This window comes from Notolabrus celidotus, chromosome 10 (assembly GCF_009762535.1).
Source record: "Notolabrus celidotus isolate fNotCel1 chromosome 10, fNotCel1.pri, whole genome shotgun sequence".
Classification (NCBI taxonomy): domain Eukaryota; kingdom Metazoa; phylum Chordata; class Actinopteri; order Labriformes; family Labridae; genus Notolabrus; species Notolabrus celidotus.
In genome coordinates, this window is record NC_048281.1 from 23,015,581 (window position 1) to 23,036,536 (window position 20,956).

The window sequence follows — 20,956 nt, forward strand, 5'->3', positions numbered from 1 at the left end:
AACAGTTTGATGATGTGTGTGTGTGTGTGTGTGTGTGTGTGTGTGTGTGTGTGTCAGAAGGAGTATGAATTTATCATCTCTCATCAAAGCAAAGAAGATTTACTTTGATGGAGTCTTCTCACAGTGACCACGTGCTGCACTGCACTGCACAGTGCGTGTTGTGATGATTTACCTTGAATTTATTTAATATTTCTGTCTCATTTTTGTCATTTTGCCGCAACAGCTGCAATAAGTAAGGGAAAGAAATACTTTCATTTAGTAGTACTCAGTGTGTAGTGAATTATACCAAGAGCCTGCACCTTTGCTGTGGTTGACGCAAAGAGCGTAAGCTGAAAAAGGAAAGAAAGAAAGAAAGAAAGAAAGAAAGAAAGAAAGAAAGAAAGAAAGAAAGAAAGAAAGAAAGTAAAAATACAGAGTTTCACAGTCTTGGGGCTCCTCCAGCAGAGCATCAACCACTGATCTGAGGTAAGTCGCACATAGGGAGTCAAAAGGACACATGACATTTCTGGAGCAAGTCCATACAAAGCTTTTAAAGTAATCAATAAAACCTAAAAATCAATACGATAAAAAAAAAAACATGAGCAACTAATATAGGCTAGTAAAGAAGTAAAGACAGGAGTGATGTGTTGTTCTTTTTTTGTTCTGAACCAGCTGGAGTCAATGGAGAGAGCTCTGAATGATACCAATTAAAAGTGCATTAAGGTAATGTAAACGAGAAAAAAGCATGAATGACTTTGTACAAATCAGAGGGAGAAAGGAATGATATTATTTTGGAGATTTGCTTGAGATGGAAAAACAGTAATTATTAGTATATTTCTCATTGTGATATTATTGTTCAGTGATGTGAGTTTGTTTTGGGGAAGGATGGAAGAGAGAGAATGACCAAAAATGATGATTTCTGATTTGTCATGGTCGAGCTTTAAAAATATACGAGACATCCAGCTTTTAATGTCAGTGAGGCGATACAATAAATGATCTGTTGATTGTTGGGATGGAGGGGAACATCAATCAATCAGTCAATCAATCAATCAATCAATCAATCTTTATTTGTATAGCGCCAAATTACAACAAACGTTATCTCAAGACGCTTTTACACACATAGCAGGTAGCAGATAGAGGAAAAATAAGGGAGAGAGAGAGGGACGATAGTGATGAGAGGAATAGTAGTAGTAGTAGACAGCTGTGCATCATCTGCATACGAGTGAAAAGAGACACCATGTTTCGGAATGATCTGGTTGAGGGGAGGCATGTAAATGGAGAAAAGAAGGGGGCTGAGATCAGATCCTTGAGTAACACCACACTGGAAATGTAAAACAGGTGAAGTGGAATTTCCTGAGACAATTGAAAAGGTTCTTTGAGAATGGAGGAATTTTAAGGCTCGACCGAGGTTTCAGGACGTTGAGGTAAGATGGAATGGTTGACTGTGTCAAAAGCAACAGAAGGATCTAAAATAATAAGAACAGAGCTGTTAAATGAAGATCACTATAGTATATAACATAAATGAAGATAATGCAGACTATTGTACAATAAAGTAGAATGGATGTTATTTGTGTTAATGGTTTCTTGTGTTGGTTTAAGTAGGTGGGCACTTCCCCTCTATTGTGGGAGGGTTGAATGTCATTGCCGGTGGTAGGCTGTGGTGTAGCCCCCTTGCCCTTAACAACCTGAGTCCGCCCCTGCTTAGTATCTTCTATTACTCAATGACACTATAAAAGTATAAAGAATGAACATATAAGCTTTCTTGATGTCATTATCTCTCAGTATCTTGTTCGCATTGCTCTGGACTGAAGCAGAATTTGAGCATTGATCTTTTGGAACAGTACTGCTTGACCAAAGGTCTGCAGAGCAACAAGACCGCCACAGGAACAAACAACAAGCTCTGTGATTCCTTTTATTGGACACCATACTTTCAATATGTCTCATGTATGTGGCTACTCTTTGGGGCATCACTGCATATATCTGATGCAACTCCTTTGTGTTTTTGCACAAGCCCCCTCCCACTCTGTATCCCTCGTTGGTGGTATTAGTTTGCATTCAGGGTTATGTGTGTATGCAGTATGCACGCACTAAAGGGTTTCTTTCTTTTGTCCTAAAGCCAGGTTAATGAATGAGGTCTTCAGTAATAGCAGCCAGCAGGCGCCCTTGGCCATATTCACCTGAGACCAAGTGAGAAAAGACCAACTAACAAGCAAGAAAAGAAAACACTGCTTTTCAACAACAATAACAAGGAAACCCCTGTAGCATCAGCTCATTTGTTTCCATTAAGGCGAGAAACACCCCTAAAACATTCTAACACTGCTTTAATTAGAGCTAATTAGCTGTTTTGTTTGCATGCAGCATCATTTCTATCTTCTATTCTGTACTTGCAGCTGGGAAAATTGTGAGGGCAGAACAATGTCATGAGCATTATAGTGAGACCGAAGCTCGATCACATTCTGAGAGACTGCAGGGGCCCCCGCACACACAAACACACATGCAACAGGAAGCCTCAGACCTTCACAACACATTTTTCAGACAAGTACATATACGTTGCAATTCAACACCCACACATAGAGAGCATTTCTTTTCAGAGCCCTTGAGGTGCAGATACACACACCATGGCTGCATTTGAAACACACTTTTTCGGCATGCCTCAGAGATAGAGATGATAGAAACATTGTGATTAAAGAAAAGTCCAGCAGCCGAATGAAACTAATTGAGTGTGTATGGTGCATGGGAGTGTGTGCCCAAGTGTGTTTTATTGCCTCCAAGTATGTGTCTGTGTGAGTGTGATTCAGTGTGACCGTGGCTAGTCTTTGACCCTTTAGGCATTGATGGATGTTTGTGAATATTTGAGATGCCTCTCGGAGAGCCTCCGGCAGAACACAGAGGGACATGAGAGGAGCTAATACCTCTGTTCTCCATCCTGAATACTGTATGATTCGTCCGCATGTATGTGAATAGAGTGCAAATTTAAATCAGCTATTGCAGAGAGAAGTTTCTTATGCTGATGACTCGGACAGTGTATTGTTGGACGCTACAGCAACAACAGAGATTAAACATTTTGTCTGATTAAGTATTCATCGTCTCCCAGTTGCTTGCAGAACATGGTGAAGTAAATCTGCTGTAACAGTGTGTCCTTTTCAGAGTCGATCTTTAATATTTCTGTGTGTTTGTGTTTGTGTGTGTGTGTGTGTGTGTGTGTGTGTGTGTGTGTGTGTTTGTGTGTGTGTGTGTGTGTGTGTGTGTGTGTGTGTGTGTGTGTGTGTGTGTGTGTGTGTGTGTGTGTGTGTGTGTGTGTGTCTGTGTCTGTGTCTGTGTCTGTGTATGTGTGTCTGTGTGTTCATGCATATGTGCACAGGCAAAGATAGGATGAACGATGAACAAGTGGCAAAATGGAGGGAGCAGATGACAGGATAATCTGTCTATGAACTTTCGGTTTACTAATCAAGAGGTGTTTTTCAGTTACTTTCTGTCTAATAATTTAGAGGTCTTTAACAGAGAAGGACTGTGTCAGATAGTAAGGAGGAAGTAGAGCTATTGTTGAATTCAATAGATCAAATTAATACAATACTAATAATAGAAAAACAGCTCTTCGTTGTGCCATTTGTGGTAGACCTGTCAAGATCAAATAATGTTTCGTAGAAACATTAGAGAAACATCTCACCACAGAGCACAGTTTGTATTCTGAGTAATATTTGGTCAGGTTTCTGCTGAGTGTTAACCAAAACCACCACTTGCTTTAATTGTGCAGTTGACTTTTGCAATAACCAGGCCCTGGGGAATTCTCAAAAATCGACAGGAAACACTTTTCACACAGCTTTAGCAGCTTAAAGCTGGGGTTGGTAGTCAGATTTAGATACACTTTTTGTTATACCGGTTAAAATTGTCTTTATGTCCCGATGACAATCAATAAATAACGTGTTCTTAAAAAAGAGTGAAAAAAAAGCTGCTATCTACAGCCGGAGTAAACCTGGGAAAACATCAACCAATCCTTGCCATTAGGAGCCAAATTATGAAACCAATCAAATCCTGTCCTGCCGTTCTGCCCGCCTCCTGCGCGTACATATCATGTTTGTTTGTGTTTTTAACGTTTACTATGATAATGTTTTGGTGTTTTCATACCGCTGAGTGAGACATAAGTTGACGTAGTGCAAAACTCAAATGATGTGCTGAGGACTGGTTTTGAATCAGTCACGATCATATGGTCACGAATCAGCGGCGCTCATGCATGTGAATGGGGGTGTCGTTTTGGAGGAGCTCCGAGGGGAGGGGGGGAGGGGTTAGATGGAGTCCAGAGGAAATGCTACAATCAAATTCATGCTAGTTTTCTGTGACTACTAACCCTAGCTTTAAAGCAGATGATATATTGAAAGAATTAAGAATAGAGGCAGAAACTACTGAAATAAGTTGCCAGGTACAGATTTGCAGATATGTTTGAGCTGCTCCACATCTGCTCTATGCTGTAACATTTTTAAACTCACCATGTAAAATTGAAAGATTATATACATGGGCCTTTATTGGATTGGACAGCCTGACAGAGAAACAGGAAATGTGGGCAGAGTCATGACATGCACCAAATCAGTTGGGATCCAGAACCAATATTACATGGACTGTAGACTCTGTAAATGGGGCGCCTGCTCTACCAGCTGAGCAAACCCAGAAAGTTCAAAGCCATAATAATGCATCTACCAATACCTGAGATTTCATCTTTCTTTCCCCAATGACTCCCATCTTGTAAAATCAGGGTTCCTACATTGCCCAAATGCCACTCAAACAGAAACTGTTACAAGATTTGGGGTGTAATGCTAGTAGCAGCCAATGTAGCCTTGAGCGGCTAGCCTTAAAACCACAATAAGGAGTTTTTAATGGGTTGCGAAACAGAATTAAATTAACAATGATGCTTCTTTATAACCTACAAAAGCAACTGAGACAATAAGCAACACAACTGAAACAGTTTGTATTGTAATTTCGTATGCATGCCACAGCTGCAAAAGAGAGGGACCTCCCACAAAAGTACATAAAAGTAAAATTACTGATCTTAAAAACTACACAAAAAAGTACATGAAAAGCCATTCAATCACAGTAACATGAGTAAATGTAATTAATTTCTTTCCCCTTCTGCTTCTTCCTAGTGCCAGATGTCTAGTGACACCACTTGAGTCAGTGTATCAGACATGTCTCAGCTTTTCTGTGGAGTCCCCCCAAAAAGGCTTCATACAGCTTCTTATATATTCACTTGTATTTCCCATGACCTATAAAATGACTTTGATCTGCAAAGTTATAAGTATTAATATTTGGCATCTTGGGTTATACTTGAAATATGTCTCCCAGTATCTCAGGAGGTAACTCTGAAAATAAGCGGCAAAGTTTAGTCTTCTCTTCAACATGTAAAAATGAATTTGTCACTGTTGCATTGTTGACTTGATGCATGTTTTTTTTTAGAACTCCCCTTGGGAAGCACACACAAAGAGAAACAACCTTACCTTTCCTTTCTTTCCACACAGCTTCCTGCGTGGCAGCTAAACCAGAAGGCAAACAAAAGTCACAGAATAAGTTAAAAAATATGGAAAATTATATCTGCATTTATATTAAATGTGCAGGGGAAATAATATGCATGAAGTCATATACAGAACATAAAACAACACTCAGCATGTTCCCCCCTGCTTCTTATTCAACATCAGTGCAGAAAATGAATCACCAGAACACATGCTAACACATACACATGTACACACTCTCAAAAACACACAGGTTCATACAAGAAGCCCCCAGGGTGTCAAATAATCACAGCATCTATTTAAACAGGTAGGCTTGCTAGGAGGGGGATGGAGTTATATATAATTGATGTCTTGCAGTGGGGAGAATTCATTCATCCTCTCTTTTCTGTGCAGAATTCAGTGCTGTGTTCAATTCCTGAGATCACCCTTTAATTACTCCTCAAAAGCAGCATGCATGCAATACTGTTTGTAATCCTGGAGTACATGTTGTCACAAAACACACATAATATGAGAGATGTGGAGGGCTTTAATCCTCGGGATTTAAATGCTCAAATTTGTAGCATTGTCTGTAAACATAAACCTATTCAATGTCACTTTAAAACCCAATAAAGTCACATCAATTCTAGATGCTTGGTTTTTATCATATTCATTATGCCAACGCAGTAAATGTGGCTTAGTTTTATCCAGGTTGAGATTCACCTGTTTCAGGAATTTGTCTTTTTCTTGAATGCAGATATTTTAAACACTTAGAACTCCTCTTGGAGAGACATTTAGAGACTAAAAAATGTCAAAACTTTCCTTTTTGTACAGCTGGAACTTAGATATCTGTTCATAGAAAGTGTGAATTTTGTGTTTGGTGAAATAACTAGCTTGTAAATTAGTCAACAATAGCTTTCTGACTCTAAAGGAGCAAAAGAAACCCTAGTGTTTAATTCAACACGACTCAATTTAGGTATTATAATGGTTTCCAATCGTCTAGAACAATATTCATTAGCTTTTAACTATCTCAGATGCTTCTTGTGAGCTCTATTATCATTACTATTATGATAAGGATGATGGTGGCAATGATAATGTTAATTGTTGTTGCCATTGTTGTTGTTGTTGTCACTATCAACAACAAAGAAGTTATTGTAATAGTGCCACTACTATAACCATGGTCACTGCACTGTCAATTGTCATCCCTGTCATTGCTGTTTTAATTTAATTGTATTGCTCTCGGACCACTCTGATTTCTCTCTATCTCTTCCTTTGTTTGTGTTGTTTTCATTTAATTTGCTTTGTGTTTTCCTTGTTGTGTCTGCTGTAAAGCACGTTGGAGCAACTGTGTTGTGTGTAAAGTGATGTATAAATTGATTTGATTTGATAACTACTAAATTTTTCTGCCTGTCATACTAAGTATCTCAAAAGTACTAGACATTATTCAAATGTGCTAGCATACATATGCACATAATTCTTTTGGTTTGTTTTTGATATCCTTTGAAATGTCTTGGTTGCACATTCACACCACAGTTTGTTCAGATTCTTATCAAGTTCCTTTTCAGTAGCAGCAGGAAGTAAGTTTTGTATTTAGCAGTGGTGGACAGTAACAGAGTATATTTACTTGAGTACAGTAGTTAAGTACATTTTTGGAGTATCTGTACTTTACTTGAGTATTATTTTTGGGGAACTTATTACTTTTTCTTCACTACATTCAGAAGACAATTACTGTCCCTTTTACTCCACTACATTTCTATCAGTGCTCTAGTTACTCACTACTTTTGCTTTGAAGTCAGCTCGTGAATTTCCTTCTCTTTTCTGAAATCTGATCCCACAGACAGTAAAATGTGTTTGTATAGTTCTGTTTGTCTCAGTGGTTTAGCCATACCTGTATATCGTGCGTCTCCACAGTTGAACGTGGAGCAAACACACAGCAGATTTCACTCAGATCAAGCAGTTAATTTAGAGGTGATAATGATGGCTATATTTCTCCACCTGAACACTCACGGCCATATCTTCAGCTCATGTTAGAGGTTTTTGAAATGAAGAATGATAGGTATCGTTTGAAATGTTCTCCTTTTTCCCATTCGGCCCAAACAGACAAAAATTCACTGTCCAAACTGAGAAAGTGTGTTCAGCTACGTAACATTTGTTTCATTCCAGATGAACATTTCAAACTAAGTTGTCTGTGCTTGGAGTAACTTAGTTTCTGTTTTTATTCCATGGTATAGTTTTTAGAGATTTTAAGTAATGGTTGCTAGATAAACATAATGCAGCAGAATGTACTCCTATGTATTCTTGACTGCCATCATGCTTTGTGAAAATACATTTTGAGATTTTTTAAGAAGAACTTTGAATACTGAAGTATTTTTAAAAGCAAGTACTTCAGTACTTTAACTCAAGTAATAATCTGACTGAACAACTTTCACTTGTATTGGAGTAATATTTGACCAGGAGGATCTATACTTTGACTGAAGTAATGAAGCTGTGCACTTTGTCCACCACTGGAGCTTAGTTTGGAGTTCTGCTGCCCACTAGTGACCACAGACCAACACATACAGCTTTAAGTTGCCACAGGGTAGAAACCAACTTTAATTAATTTGACTTTAAACCTTTTTTTTTGACGACACCTGCCATTGTTTGGTTCATGCAACAAACACAATAAATGACACGAAAAATGGGGTTGTCCTTCGACGAAAGATAATTGTGCAGGGAAATGTTGGTGCTGAAACACTGTCGACGCAGATGAAATGGCGTGTCAAGCGAAAATACATTATGAAAAAGCCATTTTGTAGTGTAATTTTTCTCCAGGAGCACACATAAAAGGGTAGACACAAGCCTACACACTCTTTCCTGGGTCCCTCCCCCCCTCTTCTGCTCCTCTGTAAACGTCCTCAGAGGACTCCAGACGTTTTCATTGGCCGTGGCGGAGACAGAGAAGGAGGAGAGACCGACGGACTGGCTCGAATTCCTCCGCGCTCCTCACATTTCTTCAAATCACGGACCTCCTGCTCCCCTGCTTCCCTCCGTCCCAACAAACATCCACCAGACCAGACGAGCTCCAGCTCCGGCTTCCTCCTCCTCCACCTCCACCTCTTCCTCCTCCTCCGAGAAGCTTTCCGAGCGGAGCTGCTGCTTTCTTTTTTTCTTCACAAAATGGTAACATTGAATTGTAAAAGTAGCGTTTTTCTTTAAGTTTACTACACCCGATAAGTAGCTGCTTTAGAGACTATATACATGTTTAACTCTTTATCACACTAAATCTGACTTTTTCTCCTTTTTGCGTCCAGATGTCGCGAGGTATCACCGTGCTGGTTCTGCTGGCCCTGGCTGTCTGTAACGCCGAGGTAAGTTCAACGGTGTTTTTGTCACTTAAACTTAAAACTAAATCATGTGCGGTTAAAAATTGGGTTCAAATATTGCTTAAAACCACTTCCTAATATTTTCTGCAACATAAAAACAACAGTTTTATTCACATAGACGAGATATGAAACATCTGTAAAGCGTTTATTATCCTCAAAAAACATGGTGCCTTTGTGAAAATGAGACATTCACAGCTGGGCTTTCAAGCCTATACTTATAGCCTATAGCTTGTCATAGTGTTCATCATCTCAAGGAGAACCAATTATGCATTTATTGTTGTCACTCTTAAGTAATTATGAGCTTCATTGTTGATAAAATCAGGCTAACAGTTGAACTTAATTGCCAGTGGGACTGATTTCAGTAGGGACATCATTCCTAATCCTCTACATGATTTCATGGTATTAAAATGTGAGACTTTTCACACTTTTTTTTTGAATTTTTCTTTTTAATTGGAATTGCACAGTATACAATACAATTTCTTTGGCATTCAACACCTCGGTATCACAGTCTTTTTTTAGTCCACTTCAAGTATTTTCCATCGTATAATCACCCCCTTCCCTGGGAATCGGGAAAGGTGATCGTATGTGTAGTCCGACTGTTTTTTTGTCTGTGTTGCCTTTCCAAGGTTTTTTGTTCTTAAGTCATTCTATTGCAATAACATAAACAAAAGAACAGGGGAGCTTCCTCTTGTGATATTCAAAAATAAAACAAAATTAAGAGTAGCTGAAGAGAGCGGGCCATCACAACGACATATAGCTTTAAATGAAATCAGATCTTAATGGTTTCACATACTCAGTCCATTTTGTCCAAATCCGGTAGAACTTTCCTTGTTGCACTCTGAGGTGAAATGACAGTGTTTTCCATAATGTAAATCTCGTACACAATATTAATCCATTCCTCAACTGTAGGTGGTTCTATTTTTAATCATTTTCTTGTTATGGCCTTTTTTACTTGCTTTCCCCCTTTTTTTGAGGATATAACATTTATGCTTTGCATCCCACTTGACCACATACACCAGAAAAAATACCATTTAAGTCTTATTTATGGGGTTTGAAGTTAGAAGCACAAATAAAAAGCTGCCAGAGTGACACTAAAGTGACAGACAGCTGTGAAAAGAAAAGCAGGGAGGGCTTGTGTGTGCTGGCACTTGGGGTTTGATGGTCCTCATCATCAGTATTGAAGGGTTTGGCGGTGTAACGCTCTGCCGCCTGGCAGCTGCTCTAATGGCACACAAACACCTTGTTTGGGTGGTCAGACAACTTGAGAGCTTGTGTGTGATTGTCTGTGTGCTCAGGGGTGGTGAGTGTACTCAGGGGCTGTGAGAATGCTCACCTTATGGGTCTCGCACTGCGGCGCTAAGTAGTCCAGCCACTGAGTAAACATGGAGATAATGTACTGGACTGATGGCACAGAGGGATGCCCACCTAACTGTGTAGTATGGGGGGTTTACAGCATCAGTAGAGTAAATAAGTTCAAATGCAAATTTTAGTGATACATTATTGTATATGATGGGATACGATAGGGTACAAAACAAAACGTCACGAAATCGATTCAAAACGAAACGGTAGGATACAATGTTATTTGAAATACTAAGATATAACACAATTTAATAGGATAGGGTGTTTCACGACACAGAAGTGATGTCCTATGATACACTAAGATACAACACCACAGAGGTACATGATGGTATACGACACGAAACGAATCAACATGAAATCGTCACAAAATGACACGACACGTATAACATAGGATGTGTTACGACACAGTGGCACGAAGTGATGCCCTATGATACAATAAGATACAATACAATTGTCCATAGAGGTATATGATGGGATCATAGACTGTATAAATATGGACGTAGTATCCTTGATGTCACCTATCTGTTTCTGAAGAGCTGTTTTGAGGTCAATCGTCGGTGGCAGCCATATTGCTGCTGTCGAGCCAGTGTGACGTGAAGAGGCAGAGTTTGAGCCTCCTAGCCAACAGCTACAGTGTTCCCGCCTGTCAATCAAGTCAGCTGTGCCTCTCATTGGAAGACTCGTAATCTAAATATCTTCGAAATTGCAGCGTTAGAAAAAAATTCACACCCTGTACAGTGTGATCGAGAATGATCCAGACTACACTCGTCTTTTGTACCAGGCTGTAAACATGTTCATTTCTGCTGTAAAGATCGGCTTTTTTGAACTGGTGTGTGTGTGGTTTCCGGTACTTCCGGAGCCAGCCTCAAGCGGATCCTTGATGAACTGCAGTTTTTAGCACTTCCGTATTTTACTCATATTTTTAGACCGGAGGTTGCCGCTTGGATGGGATACGACACGAAATCGACATGAAATGTCTAGGCTACAATGTTATTTGAAATGTTAAGATATAACAATATGATAGGATTTGTTATGACACATAGACTCAACATGATATGAAGTGATGCCCTATGATCAGTAAGAAACAATACAGTAGGTTGCATTACTGTATGATACAATTCTTTACAATATGACAAGCTACAATAGTCCCCTGGGAATTTTTTTCTTCGACTCCATTGTCCATAGAGGTACATCATGGGATACGACCAAGCGGCAAACTCCGGTCTCAAACGATGAAGCCAATGCGGAAGTGATATAAACTGCAATACATCGGAAATCCGCTTGAGGCTGGCTGCAGAAACACCGGAAACCACATAGACATGAATGGGAAAAGACGATCTTTGCAGCATTAATAAACATGTTTACAGCGTGGTTCAAAAAACGTCTTGGCCCTACAACGCTAATCTCTCTAACGGCACACACTGTACGGGGGGTGAATTTTTTTCTAACATGACAGTTAAGAAGATATTAAGATTATGAGTTTTGCCCAAATAAGGACATGACTGACGTGACTCCCGGTCGGGAACACACAGCCATTGGCTAAGAGACTCACACTACGTCACATTCTGCCTAGTTGAGTTCCGCATTACCAATATGGCTGCTGCCGTCGATTTGCTTCAAAACAGCTCTCAGGAACAGATGGGTGACGTCACGGATACTACGTCCATATTTTTTACAGTCTATGGATACGACACAACACCGAAACTAAACTAAACGTCAGGATACGATGTTATTTGAAACGATAAGGTATAACACAATACAATATGAAGAATGTTTAACTACACAGTGACACAATTCGTTATGATATGAATGATACAATAATAATTGTCCCCTTGGAGAATTTTTTCTTGGAATCTATTGTCCATAAAGTTTCTGTAAACTTGCCCAAAAATGTGTCTGAATTGGGAATTGTTAAAATCCAGTTGTTAGTTTCATAATTAATTCAGCAGTCAATCATAGGAAAGTCTCTCAGAGGCTTTTTGAACAGGAAGGGTGGAAAAAAAATGACAGCTCAAGGAGTTGAGTGAACACTCCAGTTGACTATGTTTTCATTAGCGGTGACTCTTTATTGTTCTGATATTTGTCGAGTGTTGTCATAAGTAGTATAGCGTCAGAATTATTTAGCACTAGCGTAAGCTAAAGAGCTACCATTCAGCATTACATTTTTTAGAAAAAAAGGGCATCTCGGCCGGCTTTGCATGATTATGCTAATTGCAAACTCTGGCAAAGTAAGCAAAGTGTTCCGTGACTCACCATTCCGTGACTGGTTGGAATAAATAACCTTCAGATGTCTTGGCTTCTGGTTCCTTCTCTGATTAAAACTCATGATTTTAAATATAATTTTTAAGGCCACAGTGTGCTGGTTCTCTGTGCTGATGAGCCAGGCTGATGTCAGTCAAAATGTGACAAGCCACGCCCACACAGTCTTTAGAAATTAGTACACGAATATCATAATGAGCTTAATATTATTTCGATTGTAAAGGATGTTATTGAGACTCTTCACTTTGTTTGTCGTAGACGCATTTTTCGTCTCAAAGCTAAATTTCTGAACAAACACCAGGTGGTGATTGATTGTCAGTCACAGCTGTTGAACACCTGGCTTTGCGTTGACTCCTCTGTTGACCTGAACAACAGTTGCAGGCTGAAGGACTAAACGGGGAAATAGCTGTGGCCTAATTAGAGGATGAATTTTTTCAAGCACTTGCAGCTACACCAAATGTGCCCTGCTAGATAAACCAATTGTCTGCAGCCCAATCCATTTTTATAGCCTTACGCAGATGGCCATTAGTGTCCCTACTGCCACAACAGCCTGACGTGTAGGTTGACCTTCCGCTGCTGTCCCTACATCCGTCTGCTGGCAGGAAAAATGTGCTTGGCGGTGATCTGTGAGGTATGACATGGCGAGGACAGAGCACACAGAAAAGTCTGTTGAGTGTATACCCACCAAGTTAATGGGGAAGCATTGGAGAGGCATCTATTCTCCAGAGGTAATTACCCTGATAATATACGGCCTGTTGTCTTGCCGTGGGAAGGGGTCTGAAGAGGCATTCCAATGATGCTACAAGTTTGAGCAAAGCAATCACCGGAGATGATCTGATGAGCCTCCAGCATGTGTGTTTAGCAAGGAGAGATGTGTTTAAAACTGTATACACAGTGTAAAAAAAGCTGTAAACACTGATGAAAATAGGACTCTTTGAGTGTGAATTGATGTGTTTACTCGCTGGCGTGAGGGCAGGTTATTAAAATCTGGACACCAACTCGTGATTTATTATGAAGGACAATGCCTGTGTGCTTTCCGAGGTGAGAAATTGCAGCGTTTGAAGACAAGCAGCTCAGAGATGAAGTGCTGCAGGGTGGCCTGGGTCAGGACTTGGTGTGCGGATGTGTGTGTGTTTGCAGGCGAGGAAGGAGATATGCATCTTGTGAATAAAATGTTGAAGTCAAACACACGGAGAGCTTGATATGCAAAGGAGGTCGGGATCCAGGCATAGTGGAAGTCACAGGAGTTTGCAGCCTCGGGGGAAACATGCCTGCGCACACACTCGCACATGAACCCAGAGAAAGAAAGAAAGGTGGGTTTGTGTTTCTGTTTTTTGCGTTATCTTGTTATCCTCCCTCATCCACTGTGACTGGGTGGAATGACACGGGTTAATTAAGTTATCTGCACCAGCTCTGGATCTCGGAAAAAATGCAGATGTCAACAAGGCAACCACACGGTTTCACCTCCCATCTCAAAACGTCCAAGAGCACGGAGGCGGGAGAGGACAGGGAGAAGTAAAAAAGAAGAGGAAGGTTCTTGTTTAGGGCCAGATTCTGCAGACCATGATTGAGCTTGGCAACCCCGCTATGTTGCCATGTTGATGCCTGCTCCCTCTAATTCAAGGTGGGCTAAAAATATCTGCCCAGGTGTAGGGAACATGAGCAAGAGGGGACGCTATGTCCTCTGTCTGTTTCAGCTTGCTCTAATTACTGTAGCCCAGCATCCAGTCAGGGATCCTGCACAGGCCGGAGAGTTTAGAGTGATGTAAACCAGAGAGAGGATGGAGCCACAGTCATGCAATTACAGCGGGGGAGACAGAGAGTGAGGTAAGACTTGGCTGTAGGGTGAGGGGGCAGAGGGACACAGTAAAGGAGTGTGTGTGCTGCGTTTCATGTCCCTGCAGTGTGTACTCTTCACTCTTGGCTTGGCTTGAAAGGAATCCTCATTTAGCGTACCAGCTGTGCCGGTGTCTTATCATTACCGGCACTCTGCACTAAAGGCTCTACACACATAAATTAACACGCACACAGATGACAAAGAGGAGCATGAAAGGGTGCTCAAAGGGTTTAACTTTGTCATGCATGCTAAAAGTGAAGCATGCATAAAGGTGAAGAGGCCCAAATCAGACTCCTCAGTAATGCTTCCTGTTTGAAGGTGAGACGATACAAACCATCACAAGTCAATTGCAGGGCCCTGAAAGGAATCCAGTTAAAGATACATTGAGGTAGATTTACTGACATCAGGTTATGCTGTATTGTTTAAAGAGTATAATATTCATTATGATGAAACTTGTGCATCTCTAAAGACGAATGAGAAACATTCTTATTCGACTGTATGCAGACGATTAACCAGTTTCTGTCTTTAAGGAAGTATTTCTCTTTGTAGCTTGTAGTTTGAATCCCTATGATGCTGCATTTTACCTCAGCACCGACATTTTTTTAGCATTACTAGTCAGGCAGAAACCTCACACAACCCATTAACCTCCTCCAGAGATCAGATTGCATCCAGCAGCCTGTGTAGCAGACGCACCCTGAGATCAGGCCCTGCATCTGTAATGCAGTTTACTTGGCAGTGAGGGGGTCACCGCGGGATTGGTGATTAACCGGCTGCCATTGTTCTAGCCAGTTGTCATTGTTTGAATTCCTCCACCTTTACCCAGAAAGCCTTGACAACTGCAGCAGAGTGAAAAACATGGCTCATGTACACAGTGTTACCTAATAGTGGTTTGTGTCACAGAGGTGATTGTGTTGCGATGTGTATGATGAGGCAGCAAAACAGCTTGATATGCAGTGTTTGAGTGTTTGAGTGTTTGTTATTCAGTTGTGTTGAGAGCAAATTCAGTTTTGCTTTGCTCCTTTTTCTTTGTCTTCTGAAAAGATGTTCCTCTCAGATCATTTACCAAAATACGAAAAATATTACCATGTTGTCAAAACACTCAATTAAAAGTTAGAATTTTTGCATAGATAATGTTGCAATGGAACTAAAAGTTCTCCAGTTCTGCTTACAAAATGTACTAAAATATCCAATAGAAAATAAGTTATTATTAGGGATGCACGATATTGTTTTTTTTTGCCCATATCCGGTATGCCGATAGTTTACAACTCATTAAGCCGATTACCGCTAACGATTTTTTTTTGCCGCACACCTTATTGCAGAGATCATCAATTCTCTTCTGTATTGGAATTAGCGTACAGTATTATGCTAATACTCTTATCACATTGGTTATGTTATATTCATTTCTTGTGCAAAATAAGAAAAATACTTAATACTTAAAGCTGCATATTTATTTATGACAATTGCTTTCAAACAAAATTAATACAAACAGATACATCCTACATAAAACTTGGATAATGCTCTCCCTGAGACAATCATAACAATACACACAACCAGGGCAAATTTGGCCAATTTCACATTTGACATAGTAAGTAAACCTAACCTCTGTTTTAGTTATATTATTGGGGCTTTTTGCCTTTATTCCATAGGATAGCTGAAGAGACATAGGAAATATGGGGAGTAGAGAGTGGGGGAAGACATGCAGGAAATGGTCGACTGGGCAGGAATCGAACCGGCGACCCCTGCGACGAGGACTGTAGCCTCTGCACGTGGGGTGCTCAGACTGCTAAGCCACCAGTGCCCCAGCAGCCCATTATTTTATTGGTTAATTATATCGGCTGATATCGGCGTGTTGGCCGATGTCCGATAGTTCATTTATAAGCCAATATCGGCCGATACCGATAACGTGCTGATAATATCGTGCATCCCTAGTTATCGCTTTTTTTTGGGTTATTTTTAGCCAGTTTACTTTATTGAATGGGACAGCTCAGAAGAGACAGGAAATGTGGAGAGCAGAGAGTGGGTGATGACATGCAGCAAAGGGTTGTGGCCGAGAGTTGAACCAGTGACCGCTGTGGCAAGGACTGTAGCCTCTGAACACCAGGCTCATGCATCAACTTGTAGGCTAACTAAACAAAAGTAACCTCCAGCTGCAGACGCTCCTTTTTCAAGGCACAGAACCAGATGCTCCTCATGTACTGTAAAAAAAAAATAGAATAAAACTGCATAGATGTAGAGCACAACCATCTACTGTATGTGAGGCCCTGGTCGGTCTGTGTCTTGACTTGACCCAGGGACACTCCAGAGCTGCTGATTTGGTGTAAACGAGTAAAAAGAGGTCATGCTCATGTTGGGAAGATAACATGTCAAACACAGGAACATAAATCAGCAGACCTGACAGGGTGAAAGCCCGAACTATTTGGCCCACTCTACTTCATTTAAAACATTTGAAACAGTCACAGTATTCCTCGCTCAAATATCAGCAGTGTCTTTGCTGAGATTTCAGCCACAGATCTTGTTATTTATTCAGTGAGTAGAACTGGCTCAGATGCGTGAATTGGAGCTGAGGTTGTTTGCGTTGTATTATGTTGTTGCCTCAGTATTTTGAAGCATCAGAAAATTTAAGATAAAAGATATGAAGCTGAACATTCTAAGCCTCAATACAAAGTACTGTAATGTGATTTTTTTTAGCTCTAATTTAATAGAATCTAGTCTTTTACATGATCTTTTAGTGTGTGTTATGCATCAAAGTTGAGTCAGACGTGCTTCGTAACTGGATATGTCTGCAAAGAACTACAGAAAAAAAGATACAAATATGCCTCTTTGTAGTTTTGAGACCTGATTTCTTAAATGCAAGAATCACAGCTCTCACTCACTGTCTGCTATGAACAGATTTTAAATGTCTGCTGACACTGAAGACATCCTGCAGTCTGAAAAACGGGCCGTTTCCCTCCACAAACATGCTCCAGCCATTTGCCCCAATACTGGCCTCAAAGAGAGCAGAGAGAAGGTCAGGGAAGCGACTCATTCTCCTGGACTGAGGCGAGCATGGACCCTCCCCCCCCCTCTCATTCCCCCCCTCTCTCTCCTGGCAGTGGAAAAATGCCCAGAACATAGCAGGGGAGGGTTAGAGGAGGGAGAAAAGTGGTAAAGTGGATGGAGAGAAAGGAGAGTAATGGGTTTGGCAAAAACAGGGATGGTTTTTTAATCAATAATAAGAAAAAAAAGGCACATTTAAGTCGACAAAAAGCTTTACTTTCTGCTTGTAGTCGTGTTAGGGACTGACATGGGTCAGGTGGTGGGTGACAGGGGAGACTTTTGTCCCTACAAAGGGGAGGGGAGACTTGGTGTGGTGCTGTTTGTTGCATTTTATGTTCTCTGGTGACGTTTTAACTGCTAGCAGATGTGTCCCTGCCCAGACCGTGACTTATTTCCTGCTTTTCTGTACTCTCCCTCTCTCTTTAACTTTCTCTGTTTCTCTCCCTTCTTTTCTTCCATTGTTTCTCCTCTTTCCCAGTTTGTTGTACTTTAGCTCTTGAAACAACAGGGCTGGTAGTTATGAAAGAAGAAGCTGCAGACGGGGGTGACATCATCCTGTCCGTTGGTACATTCCTTTTGCACTGAATAAGAAACAGGGAGAAGAATAACAGCGTAAACTGGTCGCCTGTTAGGGCTCCTTTTGTTTCTGCAGGTTTGATCTCAACATGGCCCCCCCAAGAGAGTGTTTGAGACCACCCGTAGAGCCTTTACATAGAGCTCATATCTTTAGAGCCCGCTCAAATTAGTCTCTACTTTGGCCTCATTATTCCAAGGACACATCCTGCCAGCTATCCACTATCAGCTCATTCTCATAGAAATCCATGAAATGCTAAACAGACATCTCAGCAGGAAGCATGTCAGCAGATAGTGTCATTCTGAGGCTGGATGCGTGTTTCACAGCAGAGGCTTTTTGTATGTCTGATCTCAGGAGGCTGTCAAGTCAAGAAGAAATGAGCCTGAACCTGATTTGATATGTATGAAAAAGAGTTGAACAGATTCTGAAGGAGGGAAAGGCGTTAATAATTGAGGGCAAACGCTACAGCTTTCTGTAATGATTCAAAAAGAGAAGTAATGTTGCTCCCATGTGAGATAGTTCCTTAAAGACGGAAACTGGTTCATCGTCTGCGTACAGTCGAAAAAGACTGCTTCTCATTCCTCTTTGGCTGTGCTCCACTTGTCTTCTTGTAAGGCCTGCTCAGAGCCAGAAAGAAGTGAGAGCGAGGTCCTCGTGGCTTGAAGGAGACGAGCTGTTCATTTGGAGCACTTTCGGGTCCCTTCTTTTTTATTTCTGGCATGAGCACACCACTCGTGAGGCTGATGAGTCTTGGACAGTCCAGAATTGGAGAGACAACACTTGGGGAGGGGGGAAACGGGAAGTGCTGGAGAGGGGGGGGGCACAAGCACGGGGCACCTCTCTGACCTAGATACTAGAGGAGATTTTGGCTCAAGGCGAACTCTGTCGGACCCCAGCTGAGGCACAACACAGCTCAGGAATGCACCCACCCCAACTCCTGATTCTTCCTTTTTTCCTCACTCCATTATTCCATTGCAGAGTAATCAGAAACATGCTCACAAAACACGAGGATGCATCTCAGGGTTGCGAGAAGTTTCCTCGCTGTGAACACATTTGTCAGTCCATCTGTCAGCTGAACACGCTGTGTTCAAGTGGTAAAGTACATAGTTTAGGGAATGAGGTCATGAGTGCAAACACGCAAATAGGGATGTGGTGTCAACATTTTTTTACAGGATTGCAATCGGCAGTTTACACGTCAACAGATGGGGGGACGCTAGAACCCAGTTTCAAAAGTTTGTGTTTTCAGCCGCCCAAAATGCTGTTCCTATGTAAAGAAACGGCCATATGTACGTTTCCAACAAAGCAGACCAGATTTTTCCCCTTTTTTCTTCATTTATCCAAAGCTATGCTAACCCCTAGCTAGCTATGAATCCTATTTACTTCAGAGACATTTGCCACGGTTACATGATGTTTTTTAATTCTGGGTAATTATTTAGAATTAAATCATTTGGAATTAAAGTATTCTCCTTCGCGTTTACATGGAAATAGTAATTCCGAATTGAGGTTTACATGGTAAACACGTTGAATCATCTTTATTCAATTTGGGAAGGGTTCTGATTGGACAGGGGCAGGTGTGACGTATTTAATCTTTTAAAAAGGATTTCATTTTGAATTAAAGAGGAATTAAAAGTCTCATGTTAACGTAGCCATTGTAAGAAAGTGCTGAAAATATCTCTTCTTCACTTTGAAAATGCAGCTTCATTCCCCAAATGTCAAACACAAGAAATAAAAAGTGCAGAACTACAAGTCTGTTTTAAGTTTTTCGTATTGCTGATTATAAATTTGAGCAGAAAATAATCTCAGTGTGGAGACAGACTGATGCCTTCAGGACACAGTTGGAAGCTTGAAAGCCTGCCTTGACTTCACAGCCTCATCTGTTCATGTCGGCATCATTGTTATAGCTCTATAATGAGTTCTGAAATGTAATTTCTTTGATGAATCACTGAATTTTTGGGGGGTTCGTTTTTGTAATCATGTTCTCCTTTTGCTTGTACTCACAGCAGTAGTCCTTATTTTGAAGATAGTAAAACTAAATTAAAACAACTGCTCGATTCAGATTACATTTTTATCATCTGGTTAAAGTTTCTGTTGTGAAAAAGCCTCTTGAGTGTCATACGGACTGGAAATGTATATTGTAGTCTCCAAAATGAACGCACACACCAGTACTTGTTCATCCTCTTACACCTGTCTGGGAAAACTTGTATTTAATAATTCAAGTTGTCATTTAGCACAATGTTTTATTTATAAAAAAACACAGCAACAGACTAACTGCGCCTCAGTGCAGAGAGGAGAAATGTCAGGTTGTTTGTTACATTAAATCTTTCATGATGCAGGGCCAGCTTCAAAATATTTATGAAGCTCTTGGTATTCAGTAATGGTTGAACCTGTCTCACTGAGATGCTGATGTTACTCAAGCTGACTCACCTTTCACCTCCGTGTAATACAGTACAACTCAATATCCTGGAAAGTACAACCTCCAGACGAACATAGCGCTGAATCAACATCTCGCTAAAAGAGGGTCTCGAGAAAAGCTCAATTTTGAAGGATTCAGCGCTGGGTCTTATTAAATCAAACTCTGTGTGCCCAATAAACCCATTAAGCTGATTAAACTGATCCTGATCACTACTGAGAGGCATATCGTTGCATTATTCATTCACAGAAATGAACTTGTTATTAAAGACAGTACATTTTTCAAGCAGATTCCTTTATGCCGTTTATCACTGTAGGCGTATACATGGCAGGGTGTTTACAATCAGTAAGTCAATGTTGTTTATGCTAATGAGGGTCTGGGTGCATTGTGGGTATGGATCCACGGTGGCTGTAAAATGACACCCAGAGGAGAGAAGCATTGATTGGCCTGCTGGATCAATGGAGCATCACAGAGACAAACATAAACGCACAAAGCACAAAAACATGCAGTTAAAGGCGGACATGCTCTGTTAGTTGTACCGTTGTACGTACGGAGGGATGCAGAAAGGCGTGTAGATGGATGCTCTAATGGGATTTTAATGTGTAAGTGCGTTCGGATTTAGCCGTCCTGCTGTTTCACTGCATGTGTATCATCAGTGTTGGAAAA

The 20,956-nt window shown here is 40.8% G+C and overlaps 1 protein-coding gene across 1 annotated transcript in view; it reads left to right on the forward strand.

Annotated features, from left to right (window-relative positions):
• The first annotated feature begins 8,281 nt into the window (after nucleotides 1-8,281).
• fstl1b (follistatin-like 1b) overlaps nucleotides 8,282-20,956 on the forward strand; it is a 31,655-nt gene continuing 18,980 nt past the window's right edge. Inside the window, exons 1-2 of the mRNA XM_034694436.1 lie at nucleotides 8,282-8,612; nucleotides 8,744-8,800. Of these exons, the coding sequence (XP_034550327.1) occupies nucleotides 8,610-8,612; nucleotides 8,744-8,800 (60 nt within the window). The 5' untranslated portion in view covers nucleotides 8,282-8,609. The remainder of the gene's footprint in view (nucleotides 8,613-8,743; nucleotides 8,801-20,956) is intronic.